This window comes from Sebastes umbrosus, chromosome 16, assembly GCF_015220745.1.
Source record: "Sebastes umbrosus isolate fSebUmb1 chromosome 16, fSebUmb1.pri, whole genome shotgun sequence".
In the NCBI taxonomy this organism is placed as follows: Eukaryota; Metazoa; Chordata; class Actinopteri; order Perciformes; family Sebastidae; genus Sebastes; species Sebastes umbrosus.
In genome coordinates, this window is record NC_051284.1 from 14,067,963 (window position 1) to 14,093,406 (window position 25,444).

Below are 25,444 nucleotides of genomic sequence, written 5' to 3' on the forward strand. Positions count from 1 at the left end.
TATACTATACACTATACACTATACACTTTACACTTTACACTTTACACTTTACACTTTACACTATACACTATACACTTTACTCTATACACTATACACTTTACACTATACACTATACACTATACACTATACACTTTACACTTTACACTTTACACTTTACACTTTACACTATACACTTTACACTATACACTATACACTTTACACTTTACACTATACATCCTATATAAAGGATTACACTTTACACTTTACACTATACATCCTATATAAAGGATTACACTTTACACTATACACCTTACACTTTACACTATACATCCTATATAAAGGATTATACTTTGCACTATACACTTTACATTTTACACTTTACACTATACATCCTATATAAAGGATTACACTTTGCACTATACACTATACACTATACACTTTACACTTTACACTATACATCCTATATAAAGGATTACACTTTGCACTTTACACTTTACACTTTACACTATACATCCTATATAAAGGATTACACTTTACACTATACACTATACACTTTATACTTTACACTTTACACTTTACACTTTACACTTTACACTTTACACTTTATACTATACACTTTACACTATACACTATACACTTTACACTTTGCACTTTACACTATACACTTTACACTATACATCCTATACAAAGGAGGACGGTCTGCAGGACAGATAATAATGCACACAGTGCACTTTCATAGACTAAGCTACTGGAGTTACCCTGCACTATACTCATTTTTAACAGTCTCTTCTGCACTTTTTTAATAGTCGTGTATCACAGCTGTTACCCTGCACTATATTCAGTTTGCTGGAAACTTGAATTTCCCTCGGGATCAATAAAGTTACTATCTATCTATCTATCTATCTATCTATCTATCTATCTATCTATCTATATACCACTTTATAGACTGCACATATGTAAATTTACATGTATTTATTGTACATACTACATGTTCACCCATTCACTCTGTATCTTTTATATCTCTATTATTGTTTTTATAATTTTTGTATACCTTTACCTCTCCTGTGTTTCGCTCTGTTTGCTGATGTTGCTGCTTTGACACCTGAATTTCCCTCCGGGGATTAATAAAGGTTCATCTTATCTTATCTTATAAATAAGATAAGACAAGATAAGATAAGGCAATGCATACAGGTAAACAATATAAAAACAAAGAAAAGAATAGAACATGACTTTTTCAACGGACAAAGCTAATCTTTGAGTAGGCCATTACCTTCAAACATGCTGCAGAGAGTAGCCTATTGAGAGTAGGATTTTTTTCTTTTTTTAAATGTATATATTTATTCATAATTTAAGTTAATTAAACCTGCAGTAGACAGAATGTTTTTGGCATCATTGGGCAAAAAACAATTCCATAATAACCTTTCAACATATTGTAATTCAAGTGTTCTGAGAGAAAACTAGACTTCTGCATCTCCTCATGTCTCTGTTTTCAGGCTTTAAAAAAATCTAGCCTGTGATGGAAGACTTTGGTCAATCACAGGTCATTTCAGAGAGAGAGAGCGTTCCTATTGGCTGTGCTCCGGCTGGTGGGCGGTGCTTGGTATTTTCCTCAACTGATCTCAACATGGCTGCCAGGTCACAAACTTTCTCATTTTACAGCCAAACAGTGCACTACAAGATGTTTCTGAAACATTTTATGAGAAAAATAGGCATTAAAGAAACAGGATATTGATTCATATTCGATCAGTGCTGCCTAGTTTGACCATGTTGATTGAGTGATTGACAGCTACTCACAGAAGGCAAGGCTCCAGCTCGGCTGTGATTGGTTGTTTTCCTCCGGTCTGTGAAATCTTGCAGATGCTATTAGGAGCACCTGAGAACACAGAGGCACATGAGATTATCTATCACATGCACTACTGTCAGGATATAGTGACCTTTTTATAAAAATAACTTTTTAAAAAAAAATCATAATATTTGCTCCATTTCTACCCATTGCAGCTTTAATGGCCTATTTATTTGAATGCATATTTCCTAATTGCCTCAGCAGTTTGTTATTTTGGGTAAGCCAGTAGGCTTTCAGTCCGTCAGTTTTGAAACCCACCTCTCAACCACTATGAGTAGACTGTCACTCCAAAACACATACTTTCCTCCTCTTGACATTATGTGGGTGATGTAGCTTTACACATGGCCACGCCCCAGCAGCTCCGTCTGATGCCTCCACTCTCCTGCTGCTCTCCTGCTGCTCCAACTCACTCAGTCAGTGTGCGCAGGCCAGCAGCAAGGCACCACGTCCCGGAGCAACAGGTAAGGTCCCATCCCATCACATCACATCACACCACCGCCTCATCTCTGTGTCTCTGTGAACCTTTGCTTTCACTGCAGCCCTGCAGGACTGTGTCAAAGTGCATGCTGCCAGCAGCTACTTGACTTTAGTGGTTTTTCACAAGAGGTGCTCTTGACACTCTCACGCATGCTTCTACAGTACAGCTGACAACTATAATCACGTTTGTGAGTTTTTTATTGAGTTATGTTAAGTGTTTATTTGACTGTTAAGTGGATGTTTTTGTTTGTTTTATAACTAAAACATTTACTTTTTGAGATTATGTATAGTTTATAAATTAGTTTAAAATAAAAAACAAATATATTTATTGTAAATTTTATGTTATTCAGGCAGTGGGCATTGGCTAATTCACCGTATAACCTGTTATAATGCAGGGAATTTTCAAAATGTAAAGAGTAAAAGAAACATTGAAATTACTGTCCGCAACTTATAGGATCATTACATTATCTCAGACTTATCTCAGAGTTATCAAGTGTTTATTGACTGTTAAGTGGATGTTTTTGTTTGTTTTATTACTAAAACATTTACTTATTGAGATTATGTATAGTTTATAAATTAGTTTAAAATAAAAATATATATATATGTATTGTAAATTGTATGTTATTCAGGCAGTGGGCATCAGCTAATTCACCATTTATAACCTGTTATATTGCAGGGAATTTTCAAACTGTGAAGAGTAAAAGAAACATTGAAATTACTGTCCACAACTTATAGGATCATTAAATTATCTCAGACTTTGCTTTGTGGGATAAGTGAGTTGTTTTTACATATTTCCCCAAAGGAGTTTGGCCTTTTTCTGATAGAATTTTGAACTATATTTAAAGTAAGAAATAGAAACATAAGTGGGACTGATATATCCACTGTCTAGAAATAAAAAGTATAATCTGGTATTTTCAAGTCTATCCGTTCCATTTGTATATACAGAAGTATTTTTATTTTGTTTAATAATATACCTGCAGCCCATTGTGTGAAAATATTTACATTTTTATATATTATTATTATTTATATATTTATTTATTTATATATATTTTTTTAAAAACAAACACGTAAAGGGAATGAAGCCAGTGACTATAGAATCAGTTAATTGAGCTTTTTACTTTTTACCACTGAGGATCATCTCTTGATCATTCCTCAAGATAACAACCAGAGAAAAAATAAAAAAAGGATTTCATAATACTCTCTCTAGTAAATAATGTACACAGAGCCGTTTCTTGTGCGTGGTCTTGTTGCTTTCAGAGGCTATAATTTACCTTTCATGGCTATATTACAGTTGTTCTTTTTATCCTCTGTGTTATCCATTATTACAACCCCAAGATGAAATGATACAACGCACTCCCTTATTGCATAAGATCAAGGATTTTTCTCACAGAACTGAGGATCTTGCAAATAATGTAGGGTGCTTTGATTTTCTCTTATGTAAAAGTAATTCTACATTTGCTTGTTAATGTAAACATTTTAAAATCACAAGTGTAATTTCAGGTTTTTTCTAAACAAAATTACCTGTGAATGATGTATCTATTAGATTAATTTTAATATTTTTACAAATTAATATACCTTGTCTTTGCTATGTAAAGCATAAAAAGACATTCCATGCTATATTTATTTGAATGCCACTGTTCAACAACATTAAAATGCAAAAATGTTTTTACTTTAAATTGTAAAAGACAATATAATAAATAGACATGCAGGATTTAAAAACAATAAAGGGCTGTAGCATATTTTTTTATCTTATTTTAAAATGTGCATGTTTTCATTATTAATTATCTTAACTGTCTCATTTTTTCTGTCTTTTCAGATTCTTTTATTTCCCATAACTGTGATTGTGCAACGTGTGTAGCCGAAGCCAGTTTTCTCAGTGAGCATGAACCTCAGTCTTCCCGACCAGAACATGCACAGCTCCGGTGAAGGCTGCCTGGAGGACGACAAACCTGATGTCATGCTGCCTTGCTTCCGCAGAAACATGTACGACGAGCCTCTGGCCTCGTACTCCAGCGGATCCATCATCTCCCAGCTCCTCCGCAAGACAATCCACAACAAGAGGGCACTGGATGAAAGCCACTTCTACCTTTCCAGCTCCACCGCCGCTGATTCCGGCCAGGAAGACCAGTGCAGCGTCTCCTCGAAGGACAGCATGGTGGAGGCTGCCTCGCCCGGCGCTCACGTTCCTACGGGACCCAGCCTGGAGGGGGAGCATCCCATGACCGACCACCTGCAGGCCAAGAGGGCCAGGGTGGAGAACATCATCCGGGTGATGGCGGGCTCTCCCAACAGCAGGCAGCATGGAGACAGCGAAAGGGCCGACGCAGACGCCAGAGACACCAGAGAGGCCAGAGAAGCATACAGGGAGAACAAACGTAAGCAGCGGCTGCCACAGCATCAGGAGCACAGCGTAGGAGGACCGGCAAACAGAAGACCTGGGAGCAGCAGTAGTGATAACACCAAGGATGAGGAGTGTCACAAGCTGAAGGAGCAGCTCCACAGCATGCAGAGGCTCCTGCGTCAGCTCCAGGAGAAGTTCCTTCAAGTTTACAACCAGGAAGACCCTGAACACAACGACAGAGATGAGACAGAAGAGCATGGCAACCTGGGAGAAAGCACAGAGTCACACTACGTAAGCACTGAAGATGCTTTTGAAAGGAAGAACAACAGAGTGACTGGAGAGTGTAAAGACCGAATGAAAGTTGGTTATCCGGTGCACCAGAGAGAAAGCCAGAACCTGCAGGACGCCCTGAAGCAGGAGCTCTCCAGGGCTGTGAATGACTGTGTGGACCGGGTGTTCAAGAAGGTGTCCCCCGCAGGACAGGACCTGTCCCCTCAGCAGCGCATGTGCTCATCTCCAGAGATCAGCGTGGGCGCAGACAGGAAGAGCCAGCAGGCCGGTTCCACCCAGGAGCAGCCCCAGGCCGAGGAGGCTGCGGTGAAACCCCGCTCTTTAGAGTATTACGAAAGCTCCGAGGCTCAAAGCCCACAGGACCAGACGGAGGCGCTGTCACTGGTGGTCCGTAAGCCAGCGGTGAACCCTCTGGGCTCAGTCACCCCGACGGTGAAGAGGCCCTACCCAGTGCACCAGACACCATTTCAGTTCAATTACAGCACCCCTCTGCACGACAGCCAGATCCTAGAGCATCTCCTCAAGTACGGGCCCCATTCCAACTTCGGGGGTCTCCCTTGCATGCCCCCATCAATGGACAGGACCTCCCCAGACTCGGTGGACCTGCCCTGGGACGCCATCGCCATGAGGTCAAAGGTGACGGCCAGCCACCTCGGCCATCACGCTCGTGCCTCCGCCCTGGGGGCAGTGACGGTCGACAGTCTGTGTCTCCCTCATGTCAAGATCGAGTGCGGTGACCTGCAGAGCATGGCGGAGCGAAACCCCTACATGTCACTCAATATATCCTTTCACTTAAAAAAAAAATATTTAGATTTCTTTGCTTTTTGCCTTTTCTTGATACAGGATTTTAGAACTATATTATTTAATAATGACGATAAAAAAATAGAATAGGAGATGATAGACAGATGTTTGTTTTTGATATATGTAGGTTGAAAGTACAGTTTACTTAACTGTGTAAATGCAAAACAGCTATTATAGAATGACTATATTTTATTATACATTTATACACTCAAGACTTAGAAAAATCTACTTGCACAAATTGATCATATTATTCTGTACTAGGGGTGTCGCGATATACCGATATTGACGATAACCGTAATTTCTTAAAATGAAATATTGACATAATATTAATAATACACACATGATAATATCATGTAAATAATCAAGCGCCTCTTAAATCATTTTATTTATACAGTTATGGTTACAAACTCCTCCTCCTTATACTCATATTTTGAGTGTAATTAATTTGCCCAAAAAGAGACAAAATGCAAAATACACAAAGTGAAAGATGAATTTGGCTGATAGCATTATTAATATTTGTTTAAAATGTTCTATAGATACCGCGATAATATCGTTATCATGAATGTGTTTGGCCACAGTAATCGTGTAGTGAAAATCTGATACGATGACAGCCCTATTCTGTACTATTCCCATTACAGCAGGATATGTTTGATAATATCTTATATATACTGTATTTACCTTTTTATTTTATACAATATATTTCAGCTCCTCCATTTGAACAATGGCTGGTTGAGGTTTCATTGCAGCACGGGCAGTTCCAGTAACAAACTTCAAGGAGAATTTTTTCTTTGATCTGGCTAACCCCACTGAAAATTATAGCGTCTTCTTTAATCTGAGCCGAGTAATGACTTTAAGTTTAGAAAAAGACAAATAAAAAGGAATACAAGGCTTTGATAAGAATTGCCAGGAACAAAAGCCAATTTTTCAAAGGCAGAGAAAGCATCGGGTTTCTGTTTCAGGAAGCGTCGTCTTTTTTTTTTCTAGACTTGAAAAGGTGCAGGATCTATTTCTCCATCATCAGAGTGATAGGGGTGCATCTAAAAGGTCACATCTGAGTGCTGGTGGAAACCAAAAGTGCCTCCCAACCATAACACTTGAGCTCTTGTCTTGAGCATTTGTTGTTGGGTACCTTTTGTCAGAATGTACACGATTGAAATAGAGTGCAAGATTACAGTTTTTTTAGCCTCATAGGAACTCAAAGAAAACCCCTGTGGGATAAGATGTTCTATTCAGGGGAAAATGTGTTTTTTAAATTATGTGTTTTGCTAGTATCCACAATCAATATGACTCAAATAATATCTAAAATTCTTTGCCAAAGTTAATTGAAATAAATAATTTCTTTACCACTGCTCTCTATAAAGTAAATTATCCTAAAATAGTGACATTGTTGATTCTCTTGTCGTGAGGCATTACAGAGGAATATTATGTGGTGCCTCTCAGGAACCGCTTTATCTTTTACAGAGCAAAGAGCTCTGCTTCTCTTTGAACAATGCCACATAAATCTTTCATCCCAACTTCCGTATTTCAAAGGTAGGGTTCCCTAATAAATGTATGGCGTGATGACCTCATAAGGAAATATTATGACCTAAGGCGTGGTGGTGGTGGACTACAGAGGAAATGCTCCTGAGCATCTTCATTGCCACAGGGGGGAAAAGCTTGAGATGGTACTGAATTTATTAATATTGTCAACTAAAGAAATATATGTTGAGCAAATTTAAATTATTTTAAATATATCGCATAACCTGAGAAATAATTTAAAAAATATATTCTTTTTTTTCTTACCAAATTTCCAATCTTTTGCGTTTTCTTTTACGAGGAAAAAAATATACAGCAACATATGTCGTCTTTAAATCAACTCAATTATATCAGAAAATCAGCTCCTTTTTTCAAAACATTTCCAAACAAGCTGTCTTAACTGCCAGGCATGAAGTGCCTCGTTCTCTAATTAAAAATCCCTAATCTAATTCGTAATTCTGTTTTGCCAATAAGCACATGTTAGGGTCATTATTGACTCCCCGGTTAATGCCGAGCTGTTCTTTAGGGAAATTCAATTTAGCCGAAGATTGAGGCAACACAATACTCTGGTCTGCTATCACTTTGCACAGGACTGTACGCTGTGTGTGTGTTGTGTTTAATTGTCAGGTTTTTTTTCGACCTTAACGTAAACGTGAACATCCAGGAGGGTCTCACCCCGAGCCATCTGAAGAAGGCGAAGCTGATGTTCTTCTACACCCGCTACCCCAGCTCCAATGTGCTGAAAACCTTCTTCCCTGATGTCAAGGTATATATATATTTCCATATAAAAGAATCTCACTTTCTCTTTGTAACCTGCGGGATTGTTTGTCCTGCGTTTGACTACTTGTCAGTGTGTGTTTGGGACAGAAAAATCAGCAGTGTGTCGGAGGAGAGAAACAAAAACGCAGAGGGTTTAAATAACAAAGCCGCTGAGCTGCTAGTATGTCCTGGGGGCAGAGGGAGATACAGGGGCATTCTCTCTTTAAAAAAAGCCACTCCAGTCAGCAAATGGACTGACAAAGGACTCTGTAGGCAAGGCATTGCTATTGAGTGTCAACAGAGAGTTGGTATTAGAGACTTGTGCGGCTGCGACCAGGCGGCGATGAGCTGGCCCTAAACACAACATCCTGTGTTTTTTGGCCTTGGGCTCGTGTCATGCCTCCTCTTCTGTCTCCTCTTTTTGTCTTCTCTCTTGTCTCCTTATCTGTCGCTAACTCTTCTCATTCATCCTCTCTTTTTAGTCTTTTCCCATACAAACAGTACATCCTTCCTGCTTATATTACAAGCTTCCACTCATACTTTCTCTCCTGCCTCTCTTCCCGTTTTCTCTCGTGTTTCTCTTCTACCTCCTCTCCTATCTTCTCTCCTTCCACCTCCTCTCCTATCTTCTCTCCTGGATCTCCGAGCCAGTGCGGGGCCCCGGCCCCTCAATCTGCCCTGACCCCCGGGGGTCAGGGGGGAGGATGCTTTTGCTGCAGCCCTGCGAACGTCTCCTCCTTGCTTACAATCCAGTGGTGGGAAGTGGCACTGAACAAAAGAGCACCTAATCCCAGTGTCTGATTCCATCCTATCAGCCCGAGTCAATGAGAGGGAAGCTTCCTTCTGTCCTTACGCTGCCGCTTTCTCACCCACCACACCAGAGAGAAGAAGCGTCTTTGATGCCTGCCCAGCCCTAAGGCATTTTTTTCTGTCTTTCTGGATGAGGAGATAGAATAACAGGACTAATGTCAAGACTGAGTTTAGAAACACACAGCCCTGACAGATGTTTTTTCACCCCGGACATTGGTGGGAAAAAGCTCAGAGCAATTAATGTCGCGTAGAGTCACAGACCATTTGGTGGCATTTTGCCCTGCAGGTACAAAATGAGGTTTTCATTCAATTATGGAAAGGGTGGTTAATACCAAAGCATCAGACGGACATTTGATTTTTAATTGAAATGCATGGAGATTAATATTTTTAAATTTCTATATGCTCTCAATGAAGTTTAAAATTGAATTCTGAAATTACATTTATCCTGAAAAGGATGATCTCTGCCTTCATGTGCCTTCTTCACAGAGAGATCAAAGGTCATAAAAGCACTTCTGGATTCATTGTTTTGCTCAAGGACACTTCAGCTGGACAGATTATTGGGCTTTGGTTGCAGGACTTTTAATCCTCTGTTATAAACTTATAAATAGTCTCTCCATTTCCAGTTCAACCGCTGCATCACCTCTCAGCTGATCAAGTGGTTCAGCAACTTCAGGGAGTTCTACTACATCCAGATGGAGAAGTTTGCCCGCCAATCCATCGTTGACGGCATCAGCGACATCAAAGACATGACAGTTAGCAGGGACTCGGAGCTGTTCCGGGCTCTGAACATGCACTACAATAAAGCCAACGACTTCCACGTAAGTGTCACTCATTAGTTCCTCTTTTATGTTGCAGTTTGTATTGTTTGTGTCTAGATAAGTCTATCAGATTTTTTGCTCATGAGGTGCTGCTCCCATTGGATACGTACACTGTGCAACAGATAGACAAGGTTTTCTTAACCTACTGACTGGGGTCCCCGGTGACCCAAGAATAAACTACAGTAAGAAACAACCATCATAGCAAAATGTTAACTTATGTGTTCTTAAAACATTATCAGTTATAAAATTAATGTCATCTGATGAAAAAAACAGATTATTATTATTTTAGGAAAGTTAAAGTTAATTTACATATTGTGTAAAATGAAAATAGACAGAACACATGAGGAAATTTGTGTCTGTTTCCTTCAAAATGACTGATAGAGTTTCCCCCTGATATATATAATATAACATAATATAATATAATATAATAATATATTATATAATATAACATAACATAACATAACATAACATAACATAATATAATATAACATAACATAACATAACATAACATAACATAACATAACATAACATAACATAACAACATAACATAACATAACATAACATAACATAACATAACATAATATAATATAATATAATATAATATAATATATAATACCCCCTTGATAGTGTGTGATACTTTGAATTAGGACCCATGGCAAACATTTTATTTATCTATTCTATTTTATCAATTTTAACTAAATAGGCTGCAATTGGGTGTTTTTGACCGGGGTCCCCCAGAACCCCATATATATATATTGATCTTTAAAAAGCGCTAATTAAACAGAAACAGAAAACAGTGATATGAAGTCATTAGGAACGAATTGATTACCAAAGTCATGAAAAATTGGAATGAAAGAAAAAAACACCTGTGAGATATGACAAAAATGTTGTTTTCCGTTCTATTCTCCATCTATGCTGAACAGGTTAATACACCGGGAATAATATATATTTTCTTTATCTAATAAGAGGAAATACATTAGTCAGACTCAATATCTTTAAACAAAACGTTGACATTAGTGGGAAATGTGCTCATTCGTTTTCCGGCGGACAGTTAAATGAGAGGTAGATATATTTTGGGAAATACGCTTATTCACTATCTTGCGGAGTTAGATGAAAACATTGATACAGCTCTCTCATGTCTGTCCGTTAAATATCAAGCAACATCCGGCAGCCAATTAGCTTAGCTTAGCATAGATACTGGAAACAGGGGGAAACAGCTAGCCTGGCTCTGTCCGAACGTAACAAAATATACCTACCATCACCTCTAGAGCTCGCTAATTAACATATCTTGTTTTATCATCCTACCCAGCAAACATGAATTCTTGTTTTTTACACTTCGGCCTTTGCACGGGCTAAACAAGTGAGATGTAATGTGTTATTTAGGGGGCTAGGGGTGCTGGTAGGTATGTTTTGTTACGTTCGGACAGAGCCAGGCTAGCTGTTTCCCCCTGTTTCCAGTCATTATGCTAAGCTAAGCTAATTGGCTGCCGGCTGTTGCTTGATATTTAACGGACAGACATGAGAGAGTGGTATCAATCTATTCATCTGACTTCGCCAGATAGTGAATAAGCGTATTTCCAGAAATGTCCAACTATTCCTGGAGTTGACACATTCACCCCAGCGGTTACTAACCTGCTGAAGTATGTCCTCCTGTGGTCACGTATGTCCGTGCGCTGACCTGTGTGTCACGCTGCACCTGTGGCTGGCCAGCCTTTACAGCCATTATCTAAACTCCAGAGTGATGCTTTATCAAACTGTGGGAAGAGGAAGCCGCAAAATCCCACTAAAACAACTCAGGATTAGAGGACCAGCACGCCTGAGCGAGACTGAGATTGCTACTGATGCGGAATGCTGAGAAAGACGCTGTGGATTCCGAGGGAGACGGCCGTTTGGTGGGAAAGGGACGGCGCCGTTTTCTTTACCTTGGGACCAAGACATTCCTTTCCCAGGGATGCTTTTGTGTCGGGAGATGAGGGGAAAGAAAAATAACTTGTGCCAACAACTGTTGTGTTAACCGCTCAGTGGATGGGAAACAAGGGCTGCAGGGCGGGTTTCTCCCAGCATCCCTTGCATCTGATTATGGATCCTGCTGTAGTTATGGGTCGCTCCCAGATTCTTCACTTTAACAACATCAAATCCTTTCTTAACCACAATTATATCTAAGTTTAGACCTAAACCTAAGCATCTCAAGCCTTACATCAAATCATTGTAAGCTCTGGGTAGCATCCCTGGAAAGAAAAACTCACCAGTAGTTAGTTGAGGTTCAAGAAAAAACAAGACTAGCTAATCAAAGAGGCCTCTAAATGAAAGCTAATGATTGCAGCATTGCATTTATTGTATGTGTGCAGAGAACAAAGAGACAAGCTCCCTTTCATCAGTTTTAGTGTTTGAAGAATTGCGCTACAGGTCTTCATTTAATATGTTTTTGACTTTGAGAAAACTGAAGACAGATTGCTCAGTATGCTTGTGTAACACAGCGTTACATGAAGTACCTTTTTCTCATTATTAGAAATCTGATTTTAACTTAATAAGTTTCCCCTGTTTTTTCCCAGGTCCCAGACAGGTTCCTGGAGGTTTCTGAGATCACCTTGCATGAGTTTTACAGCGCCATCTCTGCAGCCAAAGATTCAGACCCCTCGTGGAAAAAGGCCATATACAAGGTGATCTGTAAACTGGACAGCGACGTGCCGGATGAGTTCAAGACATCTTCCTATTTATAGGCTGAATTATAACAGTGGAGGAACTGGAGTTAGTTACCTAGGACAGTATTATTTCATCCTTTCTTGTAGTGCATTTTAGTGAGGTGAAATGTAGGATACATGTTGGATAATTCATCATTTTGTAGAGCTGTAAAAACACACATACATCATTTGAAATATTAATAAGCTATAGTCTAAAATGCTGTATGTTCTACTTTTAAAAAAAAGCAATTCCTCATAAAGATGAATGCTCTTGTGGTTTATTCTATTGTTTAGTGTTTACTTGTATAATCTGCCTCAACACATTTAGAGTTTGTAGGTGTGTAAAAATGTTTACAAAGTGTAATCATATTATGAAACCATAGTGTAGCCTGATTTAGCTGACCTTGAAGAGTTTCTTTTTGGCAATTACCGTCAGTATTAGTTTGCTTTTGATTCCATTTCATTTGTGTGTTGTGTGTAAATGTACCTGCGCTGCTGTTGTTGCATAATGTTCGATAATAATTATGTTGTAAACTTCTAGCTTGACAGATTGTGCATGTGGAAATAATGCAAGTGACTGTTGTGTATAAAAAGGTTGTGTAAAGTACAATCATTTTCAGATATTTCATTCACAGACATTGTACTGGATGATTATTGAAATTAAAGATGCACTAAATTATAATATAAAACTTGCGTGTTTTGCTTTTCTTTGGCAACACATTCACATATTTTAACATTAAAGAAGACACACACCAGGTAAATGCTTTGTTTTTTGTCGTAAATGTTGAACTCTCCCTATGAAAACACTGTGCCGAACCCCTAAGGTGCCTCTAATCCGCGTCCAGCAGCCAGCTGTTAAATGTCCCCTAAACTATGCTGTCCACATTGTCCCCCGAAGCCAATTCAAGTCAACTTTCTAAGGCCTGCATTCATTGTGTGGCCGGTGCGGATGCGGGACAACTGCCATGTCTTAAAAACGGCCACAATGCATTCCCTCCTAGTGACGAACGCCCGAGGTGACCTCATATCACAGTTGTGCCACCGAAGCAAAATTCCACAAACCCGTTGACTCTTTTCTTCCAGGCACCCCACTCAAAGCACGCCGATCACAAACACATGAGCACACGCAAGTATGGCGATGTCACAAAGATCACAGATGAGCTGTTTTGAATGCCTTGGGCTTAAAAAAAATCACAGTAGTGAATTAAATGTGATGAAACTGACTTCCAATTACATATGTTTGGGGTGTAACCATACATCTGGATCGATATATCGATTCAATGATTTACGATCCAGTATGTCGGTGCAAAATGAAAATATCGATACATATCATCACCATTAAGATGCACCTTTATTTTGAAATTCCCACTTTCAGAATCAGAATCCGGTTTATATCGCCAAGTATATACATACATTAAATATTTGACTCCGGTTTTATGCAGCTCTCTTAATGTGCAGAATAAAAGAATACAAAAATAAAAATAAAAATTGTATATGTACAAGTCATTATTCTTTTTATTAAAAAGAATAGATTGTTTTTCATTTAAATGTCTGGTAGAGCTCAGTAATACAATTGTCAAATCATATATAAGTTGCTTTTGTGAGTTGCTATAAATGTAACTGATTGTGTTAAATAGGCAATATGATATCTCATATCGATCGCAGGCCCCTGAATCGAATCCAATTGAAATTAAATCATAATCATATCGTGGCAGACTTTGTGATATCAGCAAATATCGTATCGTTTTCCAAAGAATCGATATCATATTGTATCGTGATGAAACTTGTGATTTACACCCCTAGTCTATATTCACTGTGAATGAACAGTGTGGAAATATTTAGCACATTAATATTGTTATTGTATGTTTACAGGTCATTTTATGCCTTAAACTTAAACAAAAAGGCAACAAGGTGCCTTTAAAATAAAAGAATAATGGCAGGAATGCACGTATGCATGTTTCTTATCAGTGTGGGAGGCTACATTGTCAGTACGCAAAAACCCAAACATTTAATAGGAAAACCAATTAGGCACCCAAGCACCAATTACATCAGAAATGATAACATTAAGGAAATTAAAACATTAGTTGAATTGGCTGATGACAAAGACTGGAGACAATAAACCTCACTAATCTTTTAATAGATATTTCTTTTCAATTAGATCTGTCTTCTTCTTCAGCAAATTGATTTACATTCTCGACTCAATTAAAATGCCTCTGGTTCAACCAAAGTGCTTCGCTCAAATTAATTTGTTGTGTGTAACATTTTGCTGAACAAGACTTGGTTAACCTCTGATATAATGAAAGAAAACAAAGAAAAATACCTTTGGGTTTGTTTAAACTGCCTCTGGCTGACGAGGCTTCGACTTAAACGGCGAGATATGAAATTATGTTCCGTAGAGTGTCAGATAAAACGCAGCAGGCTTTGTAATGAAGATGAAATGAAAAGCAAAAGGCAACAGGACGTCATATAATTCAAACAGAAACACCATGATGGAACAGATGCTTTGTGTTTAACCTCCTAGAAAGCCACATTTATAAAGAAAAATACAGATTTTAATGGAGCAGTTTCACACTGAAAGAGACAAAATAAAGACAATTTAGTTCTTGGAGATGAGCAGAGAAGAGTAACAGCATCATCTAGTGAATCTCTTCTGTAATACACACAGCTCAGCTCGCCTCAAACTCAACAGATTCATCTCTCACAGTGCAAGTACGATATTTTTTGGTGTATAAATAGTTTTTTCTACATTTTAACCAATCACTAGCATTCTTTTAAAATTAAAATCTACTCTATAAATCAGTGTTTTAAGCCAATAAATATTCAGCATCACATTCTGTTGTGTGCAAAAGTGTCCACACAGGGGTGCACTTGTCACTGTGTAGAAACTGAACCTCTGTTATTAAGGGACTCTTCAGTTTTTGTCCTCACAGCGAGGACTTCAGGGAAGCAGAGGGACACTGTGAAATCTCCTATAATTGTCAACATTTATACATTTGTGGGTTAAAAAAGCTGATCATGCACAGTCGGTGTATGTGTGTGGTGTGATATTAATGAGAAAATGAGCCAGTGTCTCCTCAGCAGGGTCCTGGGAAGACAAAGGCAGGATCAAACACCCCTGAGCTGGAGACAAAAGCAGCTGTGGGACTGGGGGCACTGGGACAGTCCCTCTGTATAATCTCCTGCTCAGAGATATACGGGCTTTTTGGCAGGAGGGCGCAGGGAGCAATAGGGAGTGCAACTTGAGAACGGAGGCCGCTGACTTTAGGCTGCCCTTCAGACAACCACTTCTTGGTGTAGTTTGGTGTGATCACCAGTAAATCTTTATTAATTTTAATTGGAGCCCCCATTTAAAAGAGCAATTAAAGCGGATTAATCGAGCCCATCCCGTATAATGTCTTCTGTTAATTAGTTTGTCAGCACTGTTTTAATATCGCTTAATGACTTCATATTTCAGGGATGACATTAAAGGGATGCTGAAGGAAAAGAAATGGCCTTATCACAATGCGCCGCTTTAATGGGAGATGTCCCCCCGGCAGCGGGCAAGGTCAGGCCCGGGGCCGCTGGGGAGGAAGAGGCTTCAGGGTGGCACTGAGGCAGCCACCTCCAGGGATACACACACACACACACACACACACACTGCCTCACAATCAGTGTTGTGGCTACAAACACTCTGCCTCATTCACTCCAGCACAAATAAGGAAAGGGATGAATGGAGAAGTGTGGATCCTTGCTATAGATTCTGTTTATTTTGGAGAAAGATGGGAAAGTTTAGGGGGAACAGATGAGGATGATATGACTTAAAACTTTCAGATGTTTCATTCCCACAAATTGCACTGCAGACAACCAAGCCACCATGCTGTATGCCATTCAGATATAATATCTTCACTGACTGACACCTATAGCAGTGGTACCTGAAGTGGGTGCACCCTGGGGTATCGTAGGGATGAACCAAAAGTTCTGCAAGATTTTTTCATTATCAAATTTTTCAAATTTCTTTTTAATATCATAGATTTTGGCCACTTGTGGGACACAGATATCCATATTTAACTGCACAAAACATGGTATCATCATATCTGTGTGATTTTTCTGGCATTAATGAAAAACAAGACAAGTAATCAACCAACGATTATTTTCATTGTCGATTACGCTGTAATTTTCTCGATTAATCGATTAGTTGTTTGGTCTATAACTGGGGTCTCCAGCAAGTAGCTTGCTTGCTTCAAGTAGCTCGCTACTCGTGTCTGAGTGGCTCGCTAAAGGTTCAAAGAATATGTACATAAATTTGATAACACAAATTCACTTTGTAAATTTCTATTCAATGTTTCTGGCCGGTAGCAGAGAAGGTAAAGGAACTGAAAATTACTCTTTAAGGACCACAGTCTCTGTTTACCAAACTGATGAAGAAGGCCAACGAAGAGGCTTCGTTTAGTGGTGCACATCCTAGCCCTTCGCCTATGGCGGGATTGTAACAGTAGTGATAACTGCGGTGGCTGAAACGTTATTAAAGGACCATAAAAGTAAGACAGAAATGATGTCTGCTATTGTCGATGTAAAACTTGGTGCTATGAGTAGCTCTTGGCCATTTTCATTTTGTCGAATTATCTCTCAGATGAAAAAAGGTTGGAGAACCCCGGTCTATAAAATGTCAGAAAATGGTGAAAAGTGTCGTTCTGTGTTTCCCAAAGTTCAAGATGACGTCCTCAAATGTCTTGTTTTGTCCACAACTCAAAGCTATTCAGTTCATGTCATAGAGGAGTAAAGAAACCAGATAATATTCACATTTAAGAAGCTGGAATCAGAGAATATTGACTTTTTGTTCTTTAAAAACGGACTCAAACTGATTATCAAAATTGTTGGCGCTTAATTTAATAGTCGAAAAACGAATTGATTAATTGATTAATTGTTGCAGCTCTAATTAATTGTTTATATTTAAATCAGCAACATAGTGTTAAACTGCACACTAGTTATGTGTTTTATAAGTATGTTAAAATAAATCCTTACAACAGATATCCATGGTGTCATTTTAGGTGTAAGGGGTGCATGTGTTGGGTGGGTGGGAAAGAGGAGGTGCCATGAAAAGAAATTCCTATGAAGTGGCTCCATGGTTTGAAAAAGATTGGGAGCCACTGAGCTGAACATCCCCAGATTCAAAATACATCTAATGTGTCTGCTATTTAGAGGAAAGTATGATCTACTTTTATATTGTGATTATGTACAATATATTCCCTTTTTTTTATGAAATACCAGATGTTTAACAGAAGCATTGAGAAACATAAAAAACGCTCCTCTGGTGGATATAACACAAAGTTCAACTCCCTTTTTAAACAGAGATTTGATGTACTGTAACAGCACCTCACATCGTGCCTGCACATTAGCCTGCGATGCTCCCTTCGCAGCGACACCGAGCCAAAGGTGGCCCCGGCGGCGAGAAGTTGATAAAAACCAACAGCACATCCTCCTTATTGCAGCCCTGGCTGGCGTGCATCCCTGCTAATTTGAGTGTGCCCTCGCACCTCCACTCTCCTCAGCAGATTCATAAATCTCATTCCCATTATCCCGCTAATTAGCCGGGATTACAGGAGCATGTAATGCCCCCGCTTCCCAATAGATTGATTGGAGGACGGTCTCTTTGTTTTGAAATCACTTCCTGATTGATGTACAGAGCCCTAGTTTGCAATTGTAATGGCCCAGATGTTAACAATCAAATGCGTTTCCGCTCCAGGAAGTAACAGTCTGTCATGGAAGAGGAGCCAGCCGAGCGTGTAACGACACATCACAGGAGTGTGGGGAAGGAGGGACTGCGGAGGAGGGGATGGAGGGATGGAGGGATGAAGGGGGGGCGGTTAGGTACTGGAGCCCTGCTACTGAGAGAGGGCATACTGTCCATGCCCATACCTCCATCTGAACTGTGTTTTTGGTGGCTTTTGCGGTAGACAAATGGCTTTTATTTTGCTTTAATCTGATCTGGATTTGTTATTTTTTATTGCTTGAATTGTCCCTGTAATCCTTTTAAACAGCAGGTGTCTCCTTCAGTTTGCTCATTGTAATCAATCACATTAAAGGCTCACATAAACTGGTTTTAGGTTAGAAGGCAAAACTTCAGCACATTAGTGTTGAAGATGTCATCAGTGTCCACAGTCTGTCAAAGCGACCCACTTTGCAAACAGTAGAGGGCACTATTGTCTAACCAAACCGACTCCTCCGGCCTTTCCTCCTCATTCCTTTTTTTCTTACCCTTCACCAATAAATCACTTTCCCGGATAGTTAATGGATATAGAAGCAGATCATGAGTGAGCTATCTGTGGGGCGATAATTTAAGTGAAGATCCCCACACTGATTGCAGTGAAAGGTTATTTATTTCAACAATAATGCAGGACACAAAGGGGGGAATCTGGGCAAGATTACCAGCCAGGGTACGCTAGAGTGCTCATCTCCAATGGAGCAGCGTGTAAATTGGGTTCACTTTCCCCAATGAAAATACAGACTGCAGTTTATTTCAACTTTATGCACATGGAAGGCTGTGCTTCCCTCTCTCAAGGGTGGCTGGGGACTTAGAGATGGCTGTGCGTATGAGGGGAGGGTGGGTTTAGACCTTGAAAAATGCCCCTTTTGTCCCTGAGTCTCTGGAAGGCTGAACTACTGAGGTATGGTCCCCCATCCACCAGTTCCCACTCTCCTCTAATTAAAAAGCATGATGACAATAAGGAAATGGTCTAAAGCATGTTGGCCTGAATAATAGACAGAATAAGCACAGGCTCCCTAAATGGGACTAACTCTTTTGCCTTTGTGTGCATGTTTGTATGCATGTGTACACAGTGGTGCTGGGCACTATTGATTGTTGGTGGAGAACCGCAGGGCACGGGAGCCAGCTCGGCACAGATACTCCAGTTCTCCCCTCATGCAGAAAAATGCATGATTAAGGCCCAACTGACATGTCTAAAAAAGACCTGGAGAGAGAAGAGGAAATAGCTCCATATGCTGCCCCATGTGGTCGCAGCATCCTGGAAGTATGGCAACCGCTCACTGTCTGGTTCTGCATCACTTCCAATAGCCTCTACAAACAATGCACTGGTAAACACATGCCACAGCAGAGTACAGGAACTTAAAAGCCGCTGCTCTGCTCACTTGGGTATGCAATGTGTACTTTTACATGTCTGTCATGCTCCAGGCTTTCAACTACGCTGTCAGCCGAGATATGCATCGGACATGGATCCAATGCTGTGTGAGATATAACCATTGGGTAAAGGATTGGAGCCCTTGAGCTGCATGATAAGCACTGTCACCGAGACATAACATATGTATCTATGCTATGCTTTGCTTAACGCTCCAGCAGGCTTTGGTTGACTTTACCTGGGGTGGCAGGTGAATTCCCCTGCTCAGTGCCATATAGCTCAGGAGTGAGGGGATCAAAGCAGCAGGGTTTGAAGTAGTGCAGAAGAATGGGCAGGCAAGAGAGGTAGGGGTCTTTAGGACTCCCAAACTCTCCAGGGGGATCTCTATCCCCAGATGGGGCCTCCTGATCATCCGACTCCTTCCTCAGGGTGATGGAAGCTAAGCAGCCCTTTCAATGCAGGCAGCCTTCCATCCAGATGGGTGGATCGCAGGTCAAATCGTCCCAGACAACTGACTGGGGACATTTGGGGTGGCTGGTCCCAGGGGGACAGCATGGGACAAGAGGGAACCTGCCCGAGACTGGCAGCTGCAGCGCTCCCTCCTGGCCTAACACACCCGAGGGTGCGCCTGCTGCTCAGCTTGTGCCCCAGTGGCATGTGACAAATGGTGACATGCTTCTGCTCCCCTGCTTTGTTAGATCGGTGGCCCTGATTGAAAGCAACGCAGCAGGCACCTCTCAGATCCATATGTCTGCAGAGAGACAGAGGGAAAAAGGGAGCGAGAGACTCATCTGCAGCTTTAGCGAACGCTCAGACAAATGAAAATAAAGTGATATCATTCCGGCGCATAAACGTATGCAATTTTCTGCAATAATGGGGGTAGCGGAGATGAGCATGTGCACTGCCATCATTTTATTTACATATGGATGAGTCCATTTTTTGTTTTTATGCACACCAGTCTCTTCATTAAAATGTGCAGCTCCAGTCATTCAAAGAAGGATCATATTTCATGGAGGACTAAGGAGAGTTCCAAAGGATTTTGAAGAAATAAAACAAGAAAGAAGACAACTGAGCCAGGCCTTCCACTGAAGTTCCAGCAGCCTTTATTAAAAGTGCGGCATGATTGATAACCTGTCAGTCATCGGAATAATCACGACCAATCCCGTCGCTCGCAGCCAGCTCTGCTTCCCGCCCTCATCCTTTATGCCCCTATCACCCCCAACACATCCACTTGCCATTGAAAACCTGTAATTGAATGAGTTTTTGTCATTATTGTGATTAATCATATTAATTTGAACTAATTAAGAGATGGTTTGAAGTTATGACAATTAGATTAATGAAATTAGTTTTAACTTTTTTTTCAGCCAACCTAATAAAAAAGGGAAAATCAAAGCGGGACTGTTATGAAACAGTTGGCAATCTGGATTTTGGGACTAATTGAATGTCTGATTTTATTAATGATGAAATTTATAAAAGTCCTTGAGGGGGAAATTAACGCAGATTCAGCTGCTAAGAGTGGAAAATTAATTAAAATTCCTGGAGATATTCCTGTCATTAAAGGCACAGGCCCTGTTAACCCTGGTCCTACTGTGAATGGCTAGTGTGTACACACAGGGGCTCTCCACAGTGACTGCAGGGAGATATATGGGGTTTTAGGGATGACGAATAAGCTTTAAGAATCCTCCCTTAACTGGGGTTATTATGGGTTCAGTGCTGGATCTCTTTGTATTTATTCAGGTTTTTCCCTTGCATGATTTCTTTGCTCTATAAATCCCAGTCAAATTCAGAATACAATTCAAGATTTTCTGGTCATTTTCAGAGCTCTCATTGGTCAGGCAGGCCTGCATTAGAGAGACACTATAGCCCAATAACATATATCAATGGCAGGCAGAGGCGGAAGTGACACATTTTTACTCTCATGTAACAAAGTCATTTTTTGTGTACTTATACTTTCCTGCATAGCCTATTTTTAAACATTACTAATTTTACTTTTACTTAAGATTATATTGTACATTTGAAGTTGCATCTGTTACACATTAAAAACAAAAGTCATATTCAGTGGTGGAAGACCTACCCAGATCTTTTAGGCTACTTAAGTAAAGGTAAAAATACCACAGTCTAAAAATAATACATTACAAGTAAAAGTACTGACTTCAGAATGTTTCTTAAATAAAGGTACAGAGGTATTATCAGCAAAATGTACTAAAACTATCAAGAGTAAAAGTACTCATTATATAGAACTGCTCCTTATGGAGTGTTATATTCTTATATAATATTTTATTATTCTGTTTCCATCACTAACATACATTTGAATGTTCTTCAATTTGGAGTCGATTAAAATACACTACTGGGTAAATTAGTAGTACATTACTGCATCATATCACGAAAGCAGATCATATATTTATTTATGTAAAAAAAGTAACTACTAGCTAAAGTGAGAAATAAATGTAGTGGAGTAGAAGTATAAAGTAGCAGAAATACTCAATTTAAGTACAAGTAGGCCTACCTCAAAAGTGTACTTATACAGTACTTGAGTAAATGAACCACTGATCATATTAAAAAGTCTCTCTGTGTTAAGCAGAGATGTGTCTGGTTAGCTGGCCTTACAGCTGCAAAGCGACTAATAGCTTGCAGATGGAAAGCTCCACATTCTGTCTATATACAAAGATGGCTTCTTGACTTCATAGATATAGCAGGTATGGAAGACTGGGCTGCAAACATGCACTTGGCAAAAAGAGAAAATATATCACATTGGAAACAAGCAATCACTACAATTAAATCCTTCATATAATTGTTCTCCATGTCCCCAAGGTCTAGGGTGGCTGGGATGGGAGGGACCCAAAGGCAGGGATTTGGGGGTGCCGCAGAAGTTTTATTTAAATGGATTTTTGTTGTTTGTTTTTTTCTTCTTCCTGCTTGTTTTTTTGTTTTTTTCTCTCTCTTTTGTTTTTCTGTAGCTGCTTGCCAATTTTGTATTGATTAGTAAATGGACATTTGTGATAATATTCTTTTACTCAAGATTCAAGATTCAAGATGTTTATTGTCACGCTGGTTATACAGGTACAATTGTGTGAAATGCTTTTTGCTGGGAAGATCCATTAAAAATAATAAGTTATATTACGTTATTTATATATTACAATTATAAAAGGAAATACTTTGTACAAGGGCATATTAAGTACATATACATTTAGAAGATATACAGTATATACAGTAGCCTATAAGATACTACTCTATTGGTGATCTATCAATTTGTAACCCCACCCTATATAATTATGCTTAAATACCAATAAAAAATGTATCACAAAAAAAAATTCCTGATAAATGTGTAAATGAGAAACAGATGAGAGGAGCTAAATCAGCAGAGATGCTGGCATGTCTCCATTCTCAGGTATCCTGCTATGACCCGCCCTACTCGGCCTCTGATTGGCTAGTACTCGTTACCTTCGTTGATCTGATTGGTTAGGTGTAGACATGAGTTGGGTAAACCAATCAGAGGCAGAGTAGGGCGGGTCATGTCAATATCGCCACCTTGGCTAGCAATTTGCGAACACTTAAGCCAACAAAAATGCAATATAATAAATAATTACGTGGTTACGGGTTAATGTCAGCAGTATTGAACATCGGTGTAGGCATATAAAAAAAGGTTGCGTCTAACGTCACCTTAATTAATGACGGTATAGTGCACCTGGTCAGCATGCTAAGTGATGCAAACCACAGACAGGTGTGTTCTTATGGTCTGGCTATCATGCATAATGTTATATACTAATGCTCGGTGGAGCTCTTTAAGCTCAAAATGTTTGAAAACTTTGAGGAGCTGCAGTGGGACAGAGGTGAACCTGGAGCAGCTTGAAGGACTTCCTTTACCTTCAGACAGGTGAGTACCCTTAAAGAAAACTACGTCATTGTTACTCTGCAACGTTGCATTGTGTGCGTGTTTGTGATGCTTGAAGTTGCATGAAGCTGTGAATTGAATTGCCCTTCTTGGGATCAATAAAGTTGTCTGAATCTGAATCTGTGTGTGCACTGGGCTAGTGGTTCCCAAAGTGAGGTCCGGGGCCCCCCAGGGGTCCTTGAGGGGATTTCAAGGGGGTCCCTAGCAAAAAGGGGAATACTTTATTTTCACTATACTTCCATTCATAACTAACACAATGACAATATGTATGACTATTTTGGTCATGGGTTTATGTAATAACACATCTAAAAGAAATCAACTATCAGATGGGAGACCCCATGGGACAAAATCTGATCAAATAGAGGTCCACAGTTTAATGCGTGTAAGTTAGGGGTTCTTGACATGAAAAGGTTTGGTAACAATCACAGCACTAGGTTACAAGTTGTGTAAACTCTGTGCATGTTATGATGCTATCATTATGTGTGTTTGAGGGTGCCTCTGCTTTGGAGTTTGTTGATGTTGTCTGCTTTGGTTTTGTTCTGATGTTGATTCTGTGAGAGGTTATTTGATTTATGTGGCTTAATGTTGCTCATTGTTGCACCCGCCGCGGTGTTCATATATATTTATTTATTGTTTGTCATTTTTATCTAAGCCTAGCCTAATTGTCTGAGTTGTGTCTCTTTTCTTGTTAGTTATTGTGAGGCTGCACAGAGGAAGTTGTATAATTGACCATCAGTTGTGTGCACAGGTTGCAAAGTGTCGCCTAAAGAAAAGACATAGTTGGTTTTGGACACAAGGGCTCCATGGTGGGATGTGTTGAAATGTGTGCTTATGCACTGTGTTTTCTAGCCTAAAATCTTTTTAATTTAATAGGTATATATTCGTAATCTTAATCTTGTTGCCCAGAGGATGAATTTGACTGACATTGATGATCCCTTTATTCTTTTCCTTTTGCTCCACCCTATGGTTTTGCAAGCGCAATATCTCGACAACTGTTGGATAGATTGCCATGAAATTTCCATCTCTCAGGATGAATATAACTAAAGTGATCCCTTAACCTTTCAACAAGTGCTATCAGTGAGTCAAAATTGAACTTCTTCCAGCACTTCGGTTTGTGACCAAATACCTGCAAAACACATGACATTCGCATCAGCCTCGTTGTACTTTGTTTAGTGCTGATTAGCAAATGTTAGCATGTAAACACACCGAACTAAGATAGTGAACATGATTAACATTAGATCTGCTAAACAGCAGAATGTTAGCATTGAGCATTTTGAGAAAGTGTTAGCATGCTGACGTCAGCATATAGCTCGAAGCACCACTAAGTACAGGTGTTATATGAATAAACTTTGCTCAGTTGTGATGAAATGTAGTTCAAAGTTATGTTAGGTGCTCAGACCATCATTAACCTGCCTGCAGGTAGTCATAAATTGTGATTGGCAGGTTACCACATCAAGTAACCATGAGGACTAAAAAACAAACCCTCTAAATTCCCTTGAAAATGTTATTTTTACCTATTTTGTAACAAACCCTTTAATCATATTAATCATTATCCCAATATTTGTCAGGAAGAGATGATACTTAACTTTCCTGCGCTACCATCAAATGAAAAAGTTAATTTCCATGTGAGTCAAACTGCAGTTTTTTGGGTCAATTCCAAGCAATCCCCGTCCTGTTGCTTGGCCGGTGCTAGTGATTGACACCCAGGTCAACCCCTGCCACTCCGGGTGCAGTGGGGGTCTGACACTTGTGTTGCATGGGCTCGGCGCGCTCCTTCAGCTCTGCATATTCACCAGCCTGTCTCCCTCTCTGCAGGCCAATTCATAATTAACAGCTGTTGGCTTGTCAAGAGTGGCCCTGGCCGTGGCACACACACATATATTTATATTCACTGTGAAGACCCCCTTGCCATGGATGGATTTCAGAGGCCATGAACCCATCCTCTTTCCCTGAATGATGGACACTCACCTGAAAGCTCAAATACACACTTAGTCAACCTGCTCTCACCATCACCGTCTCTCTCTCTCTCTCTCTCTCTCTGTCCGTCCTCGCTCACTCAGTTTGTCTACATCTCTCTTTTTCTCTTCTCCCTCCCGCTCAGCACCTTCTGCCACCATGTCAGGAA

The 25,444-nt window shown here is 39.8% G+C and overlaps 1 protein-coding gene across 1 annotated transcript; it reads left to right on the forward strand.

Annotated features, from left to right (window-relative positions):
• The first annotated feature begins 2,201 nt into the window (after window positions 1-2,201).
• prox2 (prospero homeobox 2) lies at window positions 2,202-12,981 on the forward strand. The gene is made up of 5 exons (XM_037796357.1): window positions 2,202-2,283; window positions 4,116-5,711; window positions 7,906-8,013; window positions 9,440-9,634; window positions 12,187-12,981. Exons 2-5 carry the CDS (start codon window positions 4,182-4,184, stop codon window positions 12,352-12,354), a joined length of 2,001 nt encoding a protein of 666 aa, XP_037652285.1. The 5' UTR covers window positions 2,202-2,283; window positions 4,116-4,181; the 3' UTR covers window positions 12,355-12,981.
• Window positions 12,982-25,444: the final 12,463 nt, after the last annotated feature.

Coding starts and splice junctions, on each gene's coding strand:
- prox2 (XM_037796357.1), top strand. CDS start 4,182: ATGAACCTCAGTCTTCCCGACCAGAACATGCACAGCTCCGGTGAAGGC. Junction 5,712..7,905: donor ACCCCTACATGTCACTCAAT/ATATCCTTTCAC, acceptor GTAAACGTGAAC/ATCCAGGAGGGTCTCACCCC. Junction 8,014..9,439: donor CCTTCTTCCCTGATGTCAAG/GTATATATATAT, acceptor CTCCATTTCCAG/TTCAACCGCTGCATCACCTC.